Below are 12,716 nucleotides of genomic sequence, written 5' to 3'. Positions count from 1 at the left end.
TCTTGCTAAGTCTTAGATCCATGTTGGCTTTTCAGTAAGAGATTGCAATGAAAACGTTGAATACCGGGAAGAGAAGGGGGATGTAGCACCTCTTCATAAACATACCAACGAGTTTTTAGGAATAAAAGTGGCTACATGTGAGGAATATCCAGTAGGGAGGGCGGGGATATCTAGTGCCTGACGGAGTCTGGTTGGTGCTTGTTAGTTAGCATTGATGAAATAAACACCTGTCAGAGGCAGACTCATCAAGACAACTGTTAGATACAGATAGAAAACAGGTCCAGACTGAGAGCACTTGATCTTGCCCTCTGGGTCTCCCTGCCCCCCTGACCAAATCATTCTAGTCTCCTAGAGACTAGACATCTTACCCGCCTGTTGTGGTAACTGGGATCCCAGAAAGTATGGCTTGGTGGCCACACTGCTGAGGCACCGATCCCTGCTCAGCTGATATTCCAGATAAGTCCCAAGGTCACTGTGTTGATGTTAATTCACCCCTGAACCACCTGTGACTGGCAAATATTCGTTTGGCTTGGGTAATGTAATTGAGACAAACCAAGAGAAGATGTTGCATTTGTGGACATTATAGATCATTTATGTTTTTGAACTTACATGGATAATGTGTACATCGATTTTTTTAAATAGTAAAATAGTGAAAATAAGCATCTTCATAATGTTACAATTTTAAATTGATCTACTGGTTGTGAATATTTTTTATCCTGCTGTATATACTATGTTTGAATGATCCCAGCACATGGATAACATGCCAGTATTAAAAAGTAAACTATTCTCTATATTATACTGTAACTTGACTTAGTTTCAGTTTTCCTTACTCAAATCAATGAGAATTTCTAATGACATCCTTATCTCTGTATGAATGTCTATAATAATACACTTTTAGGAACTGGTAAAAGAAAATTTGTCAAATTTGGAAAGAGAAGAGATATTATTTGTAACTCTGCTTTTCCTCTTTATTAATTTTCCCTGAGAATACCAGCAGACTGAATATGACTTTTAAGTTCTTTCATCCTTAAAATTGTATAAACTCAACTGCAGTGCTATTGCATTACCTACCTGCAGAGGTGATTTGGTATAGGTATGGTATAGATGTAGGTACTACCACTAATTCTTAATTGGTTTTAAATTTATGTTAAATGTAAATTTAAATTTTACCTATGTTATTTTTTATGCTGTTGCCCTAAGAATTTGAAATTAATAGTTCTAAATGTTGCTTTGTATTGATGAATTATATTAAATATCGTGGCATATTAATTTCAACATAATTTTAAAATTTCGACTCTGCCAACTGTTGAATGAAAGCCAAATCTGCAGGGTTTCGTTTTGAGTTGTTTTGTTGCAAATGCTTAAATGCTCAAAGCTAGAAATGTGAGAATGAGCAGGATTGTGAGTTTTATTTATCAAAATGCGGCATGAATTTTAAGAGGCTGAAAAGTACTACTTTTAACTTGTAACCAGGGTTTAGGGGTGCAAGAGCACCTGACTCCTAGGGTTCCAAATTGACGAAGTTCGGCCACTCGCCACTGACAATATCCAAAGGCAAAGAGACAAGTGGTAGCAACACAAGAGAAGAGTTTATTTCAGTGAGGCCAGCCTGGGGAAGACAGTGACTAATGTCACAAAGATTGTCTCCAAAGTGCTGAAAATACTTCTGAGTTTATAAAAGGAAAATGTGGTACAGCAGTGGATGGGTGGGTACATTGCAGGTGGGCGGTAAGGTCATATCGATAATTGTTTTGGGGTCAAGGAAGCCCTTACTGCTTGAAGGACTAGTTTTGCTTGCTTGGCCCTCAGGGTACTGCCTGAGTTAAGGGATAAGACGGAAGTAAGAATTTAATCACTTAGAAAGTACAGGCTGAGGAGGAACTGGAGGTAGTTGAAGTCTTCTTTCACTCCTACCTGGTGATCCATATAATACATAATCATAATTTGCCTAAAGCAACATTAGTCTTTTAGGGCTAATTGGTTTAAAGGTAGAATATGTTTTGTTTTGTTCTAGTGAAGCCCACTTTCTTTTCAGAGAACCCTAAGAAAGTCCATGAATGTGAGTGTATTTTGTTACAAAAAACACATTGGACTCTCAGTGCCCTTGTTTCACATATTACCTTGATTAGTATAATTCTAATCTGAAAAGTAATTTGAATATTTCCTTGAAGTTTGCCCTAAGTTAATTATATTGGTATAAAAATCCTGTAATATTCTTGAGTATATATGCTTTTATCCTGAAATTTACCATAAGACATTTCTTTTTCTTTAGACATGGGAAAGTCTTTTTCTCATTTGCCTTTGCATTCAAATAAAGAAGATGCTTATGATGGAGTCACATCAACTGAAAATATGAGGAATGGACTGGTTAATAATGAAGCCCATAATGAAGATGGAAGAAGTGGAGACGTCTCTCAGTTTCCATATGTGGAATTTACAGGAAGAGATAGTGTCACTTGCCCCACTTGTCAAGGAACAGGAAGAATTCCTCGGGGTATGTGTCATTGTGTTATTTTTCCTTTAAAGAGTTATTACAGGCCTTTGTACTGGATTTATAATGGTAAAAAACCCATAGATCAAAGCACAACCCTATGTGTTTTAAAAGCTTGTAGAATTAAAGTTAAAACCGTGTATCAGTTATCTTCAGTTAAAGGGACACAAAGAAACAAACCTAAACATTTAAAAGCCCATCACACCCTTTAGGTTTCTAAAGCAGTGATGAAAACCACTCCTGTACTCTAGGATTGTTTTCTTTCCCACTTGTGATACCAGATCTGCACTGTCTTTGGACTGAACATTTTTAATCCAATTTGGTCATAATCACATGTTGGGCATAAGGAACAATTTAAGTAATTTGGTGACCTAGTATTTTTAGTACACTGTGTAAAGAATAATAGTAAGCTGGTCATGCCTTAATTAGTTATTTTTAAGAGGAACTACATGAAAAGGGATGTTAAATGAATATGGGTCATAAAGGGGAAAATCAGTTTGTGGCATATCATAGGGAAATTTAGAAGGGAGTAATCTTCATGTGCTGTTTGTAGCCTACACAAACTTTAGTAGAAATGGCAACAGTAGAAATAATGAAAACACTTGGTGCGGTTTTCATTTTCTGCCTGTTTGAAGATAATTGGTAACCCTGAAGAAGCCATGAGGGAAGGACAGTAGTCTATAAGGTATACAAGTGTTTCTAAGCAATGCCTTGGGTTGGGGAAGTTTATATATGAGTTGGCCTTTCAATGTGATGGTTTTATCATTGAAGGGAGAAGTACCTATTAGACAATAAAAGGATTTTTGTAGGTGAAGGGATTAGTGCCTTAGGCTAAGACACAAAAACAAAAAGGACTGTTTTAGCAATCTGGATATTATTTTGAGGTGTAACTGATAGGCTTTTTTTGGTAGCCTGGAGGTGGATTGTGGATAGTAGGAAGTCAAGGATGACTCCAAAGGTATTTTTGCCTGAATAGCTGGAATGGAGAAAAGAAAGTTTGAGTGTGTATGTCCTGGGAGAGATCAGGAGTTTTCTTTTAGGGATCTATGTCTGGAAGAATGTAAGATCCATATTTGACATCTAAGTGGATATATTTAGTAGGACTTAGTTATAATGAGCATCTAGAATTCACTGCAAGGCCTTGGCTGGATATTTAAATGTAGGTGATACTTAAAGCCGAGTTGGATGAGAGCACCAAGCTTATCAGTGTGAATAGGGGAGAAAAAAGGGACCCTAGTGCTGAACCTTGGGGTATTTCAACATTTCAGTCAGTGACAGAAGGATTTAGCAAAGACAATGGAAAAGCAGCTAGAGTAGAAGGAGGAATTTCCAGTGTATCTGCTGTCCTGGAAATATAGAAAGTGTACCAAGGAGGAGAGAGTGTGGAACTGTTAGATGCTACTGATAGATTGGGTAGTATAAGGACTGAAAACTAACCATTGGGATTTGGTCATGTATACAGAGACCACTGGATACCTTAAAAAGGGAAGCTGTGGCAGGTTGCATATAGCATGTATAGAGTGGGATCAAGAGAGCATAGGAGGAGTGAAGTTATGTAGTAAGAATGTAGTTTTTTGGAGGAGTTTTACTGTATACATAAGGAAAGTATAGAGACAGTAGCTGGAGGGGGGCTCTCAGTCAGGAAAGGGATTTTTTAAAAGATTGAGTGAATAATTTGTATGCTGATGAGAATGATACATAGAGGAAAAAAATTGATACTGCAGGAGATGGGAGAATTATCAGATGTAACCCACAAGAGCAGGGAGCTGCTCTTACAGAGGAGCACCAGCACTTAACTCTTTGTACTAGGAGAAAGTAGAATGTATGGACACAGAAACAGGTGGGTAGATGTGGTGGGAGCTTGTGGAAGTTCTGTTTTGTTTGTCACATCATCATATAGGGAAGGAGCTATTAGAAATTTGAAGAAAGAGTTGAAGTTTGAAGTTGTGGTTTTGGGGAGTCAGATTGAGAGTGTCACCTGGGTCATGTTGTATGATGAGTGACATCAATAAAGGCACTTGAGATTAGTGATCTAAATGAAGCCAGTGAGCATAGTTGTATGTTTTTCTCTAAATATTTAGCTGTATGGATATCAGTGTAGTAGCTAAAAGGTTACTATGGGTCAGTTTGATATTCAGGAGCACAGTGTGGGGACCTCTGTAGTTAAAGGAATTTCAGGACATAAAGGTAGTGCTATTTCTTCTGCTTTTATCCACATACCCAAATCAGAATCTAAATGGAAAATATGCAGTTGGAGGAAGTCTTGGTGAATTCAGAGCTTCTGAAAGCTGGGACATTTTAGATTTTTTTCAGTAAAAAATTACTCTTTGTCATTCTTTGTATTGTTTTGACTGTTTAGACATCAAGCTCTGAAAAATACATTATCTGTTTTAGAACTCAACATCCACTTGATAATTTTTGAACATTTGAGAGCCATTTACTAAAGGAATGAGATAAGAGCTGGATTGTAGTCTGGTCTTTCTAAACTAGATTTGGATGGAAAGCTACTATATTTTAATTAATTGTGTTAATATATTTCTAAACCTACTTTTACTTTTAGGGCAAGAAAACCAGCTGGTGGCATTGATTCCATATAGTGATCAGAGATTAAGGCCAAGAAGGACGTAAGTGACGATAAGAAAATAGCAAATTTTTTGGTTTTCTTTGCTTTCCAAATTATATATAATTATTCTGGTTTAACACTATTAAAATGAAAAATGTCATCAGGTTGTAAGTTATACCATCAGATGCTTTATGTTATTTAAAAAAAAAAAAAAGGATTCCTGGTTGGGGTAAGGTCCTCATAGCAGAGGAACATCTGAATCTTCTCAAATCTGTTTACTAAAACAGACAAACCTAGAATAGAAGTAGGAAACACAGCAACATTTTCATCGAAAATGAGTGTGAAGGTTCTCCTGTTCACCCCAGAATGAAAACAGAGCAAGGGTCAGAACATGTTAGCAGCTGTGGGGAATTTGTGAAGAGAAACAAAAAGAATTGCAGAAGGTCCTGAGAGCCCTGATAGACCAAGCAAATGCTCTGATACTCAGTTCCCAAGAAAAAGGGGATCCCACTTCCTTCAAATACTTCTGAGATTAACCTGTGAGAATAGGAGTCCTCCACTTCCTCTTCCTTGGAGAGAGGGCAAAAAAAGGCCACAGAGATTCACCTAGGGGCCTTGAGAATATCCAGAAGGACCAACTTAAGACCTCAAAGACCTCAGGAAAACTTACCAAAAGCTCTTGCAAAAGGACAGACATATTCTAAGGAAAAGCCTACTGGGGACTGAATCCATTTTGTAAGGGAAAGAATAGTGGAAAGGGAGGAAATGTTCAAGAACTAGAGAGAGAATCTCAGAACCATAGAAGTGGATATACATACAGGCCATCTTGAAAAAAATACTTCATATTATAACAGAGGATGGAATTGTTGAGCAGTGAAGCTAGGAAAGCCATCCTGGCTCATCCTCATGGAAACAAAGCTTCTGTAAAAAGTACAAAAACATCTCATTTAAACATGAACAACAACAAAATATTGCAGTGAAGTGTCACACAAAGTCAGTTAAAAAGAAACAAGAAGAAAGTGAATTGAAACAATATGCTGACAGATCATGGAAACATATCAGAAAAACAGATGAAAACTATAACTTAAGAAAACTGTAGAAGCTGTGATAGAGCAGCATGACTTAGAAATTGAAAAGGTGATAAGTGAGATGACTAAACAATATGAGGACCTGAAAAGACTATGAACCCTTGAAAGAATTAGAAAACATTAATTTCAGAAATGAAGATAAGACTGAGGACACAGTGCAAACAGATACCATGGAAAGGATGGCAAAGGAAGGAGAAGGTACAAAGGAGTAAATGAGAATACAGACAGACATTAATGAAGAGTATTTAAGATAAAAGTGTATAGAGCACAAGGAAAGAAGAGTGAACATACATGTAATTGAAGCCCCTGTAGAAAAACCAAAAGAATCAAACTGATCAATACTAAATAATTCAATTCAAGAACACTTCCCCTGAGGTAAAACAAGACATGAACCTACATATTGAAAAGACATGCCATGATCATAAATACGTGCTACCCATCCTACTGAAATTACTGGACTTTGAATGTAAACAAAACAAAACAAAACCCTTTGAAAAGCCCCAGGTTAGGGTGCCTGGATGGCTCAGTCACTTAAGCGTCTGACTTCGGCTCAGGTCATGATCTTACGGTTCATGGGTTCGAGCCCCATGTCGGGCTCTGTGCTGACAGCTAGCTCAGAGCCTGGAGGCTGTTTCAGATTCTGTGTCTCCCTCTCTCTCTGACTCTTCCGTGCTCATGCTGTCTCTCTCTCAGAAATAAATAAAACATTTAAAAATTTTTTGAAAAAAGCCCCAGGCAAAAGGATCAATTCATTTATAAGGGACAAAAGATCAGATTGGCATGCTTCTTGACCACAGTGCTCCAAACAAGTAATCAGTAGAGCAGCATATATAAATATTGTTGGAAAGAAAATGAACCAAAAATTTAAAAAAGTCAACCTGACCTTTCATTATAAATTGTGTAGGGGGTTATAAATATTCAAAAAATTAGGTTTAATTCCCTTAGAATCCTAGGATGAAAAAAACTTAAAAAAATTTTTGTTTTATTTATTTTTGAGATAAAGACAGCATGAGTAGGGGAGGGGCATAGAGAAAGAGGGAGACACAGAATCTGAAGCAGGCTCCAGGCTCTGAGCTGTCAGCACAGAACCCGATGCGGGGCTCAAACCCACCAACTGAGATCATGACCTGAGCCGAAGTCGGACACTTAACCAACTGAGCTACCCAGGCGCCCTGAGAAAAACTTTTCTAACTATGATTCAGAATCCAGTGAGGAAAGAAAAGATTGACAAAGTGTGGGTTACCTTTTACAAGTTGGAAACAAAACCTTAGTTGAAGCCACAGTTTAAATGGCAAACTGGGAAGCAATGTCTGCACATTACCACAAACATACGGCCAGTATCCTTACACTGTAAAGAGTTTCACAATTTGAGAGGAAAAGGGCACCACCAAACAAAAAGTGAATAAGAGTTATGAACAGCTAATCCACAAGAAAGAAATGCAGGTGTCCTATAAACATGTGAAAAGATGTTAGTCTGGCTCATAAAGAGAAATACAGATTAAAACATTGAAATACTATTTCTTACCTATAAGATTAGCCAGGCTCCAAATTTTGTCGGCAGTGTTATTTTGTTGGCAGCACTGTGTGAAATGAGCCCATCCATACCTTGTTAGTGAAGAGGAATTTGACATTATCTACTAAAATTACATAACACATTTACCCTTTGGTTTAGGAATTCTACTTTGAAAGTGTTTTTCTAAGGATAATTGTTAATAAAGTAGATGGCTTTTTATCCACTGTGCCAGTGTTTAATAATATAGCAAAGGACTAGAATCTATATACATCTATATAGCTATATATATAGCTATATATCTATATATATATATCTATGTATCTAAATAGCTATATAGCCAATAATAGGGTCTGGTAGAGTAAGTCACACTACATCTATACAATGATAACATGGAATAAGGAAGAACTCTGTATTGTAACTACAGTCCGTATCCAGAGCATGTTTTTATCTGAAAACACACACATACATACAGAAAAGGAGAGAGAAACAATGGAATGATAAACCAGACTTATGAAATTGATTACTCTCAGAGTTTGGGAGGGAACTCGGAAGAGGGAACAGGTAAGCAAGTGAGATCTCTCTGTGTATGTGTATATATTTATATCATTTGAACTTTAGAACCATGTACATTTTTTAAAATAGAGCTTAATAGTTCACAAATCTCAAGTAAAATGAAAAAAAGCAATTCCTACTCATCGAAACAAACTGAAACAAATGATTCTAACTGTATATCCAATTGTTGGCATAACTACAGATGAAAGAATCACTTTAAGTGACATGAACACGTTGTACTTTGTCAGTGTCTAGGAAGATGTGTTCTAAATGACAGAGACAACTACAAAAGTGCAAACTACTCAGTAGCCACATTGTTAGGAGTAACGTTAGTATAATTTTGAAACGTTTATATGTAAAGCAGATAAGTAATTATGTACTAATGCCATTAGAGAATAAGATTCTTAGCCTGAAAACAAAGTGATACAAGTAGAAAGTCAAATAAATTTGATTTTTTCACTTCCAACCAAGATGGAATCATAGGGACTAGATTTATTCTTCTCTCTGAAACAACTAAAAAACTGGACAGGTAAGCGAAACAATATTTTTAGTTAGTGGACATCAAGTGGTACGGACAGTGATATCTGAGAAAGGGGAAGAGGCTAATGAGGTAAGCCCTACCACTTACCATCTTACTGTCTGGGAGAAGATACCAGATCACAGCACAATGGAAAGAGTGCAGGCAGAGCTTAGCAATACCCCTAAACTGAGGAGATAGATGGTTCTGGGAATCTAAGAGGTCAAGACCGCAGTCAGTAGGGGATAGAGTCACCCTGGGTACTCCGTGAGGGTTTAGCTGAGTACTGATCAGTGTATATGTGTGAAGAAAGTACCTGAGGCTGAGGGAAGAATCATGCAAAACAGATCAGAGGGAGCAGTCCTTAACGCTTACATAGGGCCAGAGATAGTTTTCACCAGTCAGTGTGGAAAATCTCATAATTCATAGGGAATCTGGTGGAGTACTCAGAAGGTTATTTCCATACTAACAAAAAAAAAATTAGCCCTAGATTAAAAGCTACAGTGCTCATGCTTAACAAGACCTAAAAGCAAACCTCAAAAGGCTTAAATTGTTTTCAAGAAACTCATGTCCCAATACAGAGCTCAAGAGTATGTGTAGGAATATTAAAATATCCAGCATTCAACATAGTAAAGTATATGAGTCTGGCATCCAATTAAAAATTACCCGGGTTGGAAAGGATGAAAAATATAGCTCATAATGAGAAAGACCATTTGTAGAAACAGACCAATAAATGGCATAGATGAAAGCATTAGACAAGGACAGTAAAATAATTACTTTAACCATATTCTGTATTTTCAAGAGTTGGAGCTTAAGAATAGACATAGAAGATATTTTAAAAAGATATAAGTAAAATGTCTAGAAATGAAAACTACAATATCTGAGTGAGATGAAAACTACATGGGAAGAGATTAACAGCAAATTAGACACTTCAGAATAAAAGAGGAGTAAATTTAAATACATAGCAATAGTAAGTATTCAGAATGAGATATGAAGAGAAAAAAGTGAAAAAAAAAAAAGAACAAGGCATCAGTGGTGTGTGGAACACATTCAGGTGGCCTATGTGTATGTAATGGAAGGCTCTGAAAAAGAGGTGGGGAAAGGGACAGAATATATTTTCCATATTTTATGAAATATTATTGGAGGGCAACCTAGGCACTTTTTGAATACCTGTGAAATCAGTCATTGTTCTAAGGCCTGGGGATGTAATTTTTTCAAAGTTATCTTTAGTATAAGGGAATTATGATTTTATAGAGGAGACAGACATGGAAGCAAGTGATTATAGTATCTCTGTGTTACCTGTTAGAGGTATTTCCAGAGTGCTATAAGAGCAGAGTACGGTAGTATCTAAATTATTTTATGAAATTAGGGAAGGCTCCAAAGAAAATGAAACATTAGCTGAATCTTAGAAAAGTAGAAAAAAGAAAGTTGAGGTGGATTGTTCAGACAGAAGGAACAGCATGTCGGTGGACAGGAGTAATAGCCTGGCACTCAGAAGTGTGCCTAAAGTAAACGGTGCTGTTGGAAGGTGATAGAGATGAAGCTTGGGAAAATAATAAAAGGCCCATATCTTGACAATATTAGTAAGCTAAGAAATCTGAAAACCATAGGCAGCCGCTTAAGAATTCTTAGGAGTTTCAGATGTGCAATAAAAAAGCAATAACTCGCAATTGTTAGTCAAACTATATTTTATGAACAACTCTGGTTCTTTATTTGCAAGTTGGGGGAGTTGTGATGAGGTAGTTAGGAAATTCTATTCATTGCTTTTGTCTGCATATTTTAGCTGTATCATTTAATCCTCAAAACACACCTACAGATTTTCTTTTCTTTTTTTTTAATTTTTAAAATTTATTTCTGAGAGAGAGAGGGAGACACAGAATCTGAAGCAGGCTCCAGGCTCTGAGCTGGCTGTCAGCACAGAGCCCGACGTGGGGCTCGAACCCACGAACTGTGAGATCATGACCTGAGCTGAAGTCGGCCACTCAACCAACTGAGCCACCCAGGCACCCCACAAACCTACAGATTTTAAAGTGGAGGCAAAAAGGGGTGCCTGGGTGGTTCAGTTGATTAAGTGTCCAGCTTCGGCTCAGATCATGATCTCGCAGTTCGTGGGTTCGGCCCCGCGTCGGGCTCTGTGCTGAAAGCCAGCTCAGAGCCTGGAGCCTGTTTCAGATTCTGTGTCTCCCTCTCTCTCTGACCCTCCCCTGCTATTGCTCTCTCTCTCTCTCTCAGAAATAAATTTAAAAAATTTAAAAAATTAAATCTTTGTTTTATTTATTTTTAATGAAACATTTGTTCTCTTCGAATACACAGAAACATTTATAAAACATGTGCAAGAGTCATTTGAAGTAACAGTTGTGGGGCAGGCAAAGATTACATCTGTCAAGGCATTTGGGAGTTGGTGGGGAAGAGAAAGTGGAAGAAAGGATAAAATGAGAATTTTTTGAATAAAACATAAAGATGAAGTAAGTGACATACAAGACCTAGTTTAAAAAAAAGGTGCTGTGGACTGAGCTGAGAACTGTTTATTGGAGAAACCAGGAAAATTTTATTTTGATACTCTATTTTGAGGGTAATATTGAAGATAGAGGCAATTTTTATCTCTGGGGATTCTAAATAAAAAGTAGGAGATGAAAGAGACGTTTCAAGGAGAGTTAGAAGACTAGCAAAGGCAAAGGAAGTTTTTTCTTGTCTTATGTCTGCATATTATTATCCCCTTTCTTGATTTTCAAGGAACAGCTTAACAGCATCATCAAAGCAGAGTTGATTAATGTAAACAATATTTTGAAAACTAAATACATAAATACTTTGGGATGAGCAGACTCAAAAAGTCTCAGTGAGACTTAGTGAGGTTGATGAGACATGTGGTTATATCATTATGTTTTTAAGGGCTACACAGGTGGTTCTGATCAGTCACTTTGGGAATCATATAATGGCAGAACTCAATTGAAAATTCTGCTCTAGTAAATTCAGAAAGGAGAGAAGGGACTCTTGAAATCCACATTTTTATAAAGTTCCCCGGCTTAATTAATTCTAGTGTGCAGCGTGGTTGAGGAATCAGTAAATGTTCTACCTGCAGTAACCCTGAAATCCCAGTCTCCAAAAAAGTACATACATCTTTTAAGGAAAACATTTTGATACTTGATAGACCAAACCCAACCCTATTAATTACTTTTATAATATTAAAAAAACAGGTAAAATTATACATCTCTTCCTGATGGTATAATATGGGAAACAAGTTGAAAATATCTTCTCTAAATGTTTCATTATGTAATTTTTGATGCACATGTATTTTAATGCTACCATTTTTCTTTTCAGAAAGCTGTATGTGATGGCTTCTGTGTTTGTTTGTCTGCTCCTTTCTGGATTGGCTGTGTTTTTCCTTTTCCCCCGCTCTATTGACGTGAAATACATTGGTGTAAAATCAGCATACGTCAGTTATGATGTTCAAAAGCGTACAGTATATTTAAATATCACAGTAAGTACAAGTTTACATTAAAATATTTGACTTCCTTCCTTTATGATATTAAGTACACCTTTGTCCCTCTGAGAGAATATTAAATATGACACTGGTCAGTTTGCTTTCTGTATATCTGCTGTTGATCTTCTCTGTCATTTCTGGTTGTGCCAAAAATGGCAAATAGTAAATGCTGGTAATTGTGTATACAGAATCATTTATTGTTTGACAGGGCCTTTAAGATGATAAATTAAACTATTCCTGACAAAAAAATATTTACAGTCTGTTTACTTTTCAACTTTTGACTCTGAATAGCTCCTAGCAAAGTGTTAAAGTAGGTTGATTGTATAAATGTTATAAAGATAACATTTTCTTTTCCTTGTATTTGGTGAAATACAGTTTTTGCCATTTTAACAGACTATTCCTTTATTGTGTTTAAAGATAAGGTACAAGTGCTTGTTTGATTTTTCTCTTACAAATTAGTATGTGAGGAAATGTCCTCAGTGTTTTCCTGATCAGTGAGTTTTAGTACTCG

General features: G+C 36.7%; 1 protein-coding gene across 1 annotated transcript in view; it reads left to right on the top strand.

Moving 5' to 3' along the window:
* The window catches only part of TMEM106B (transmembrane protein 106B), a 29,527-nt gene that overhangs the window by 847 nt on the left and 15,964 nt on the right, over nt 1-12,716 (top strand). Inside the window, exons 2-4 of the mRNA XM_077757686.1 lie at nt 2,273-2,494; nt 5,052-5,115; nt 12,043-12,202. Coding sequence (XP_077613812.1) covers nt 2,275-2,494; nt 5,052-5,115; nt 12,043-12,202 — 444 coding nt within the window. The 5' untranslated portion in view covers nt 2,273-2,274. The remainder of the gene's footprint in view (nt 1-2,272; nt 2,495-5,051; nt 5,116-12,042; nt 12,203-12,716) is intronic.

Source organism: Crocuta crocuta, unplaced genomic scaffold (assembly GCF_008692635.1).
Source record: "Crocuta crocuta isolate KB4526 unplaced genomic scaffold, BGI_CrCroc_1.0 scaffold62, whole genome shotgun sequence".
Taxonomy (NCBI): Eukaryota; Metazoa; Chordata; class Mammalia; order Carnivora; family Hyaenidae; genus Crocuta; species Crocuta crocuta.
This window is presented reverse-complemented; position numbering and strand designations above follow the sequence as displayed.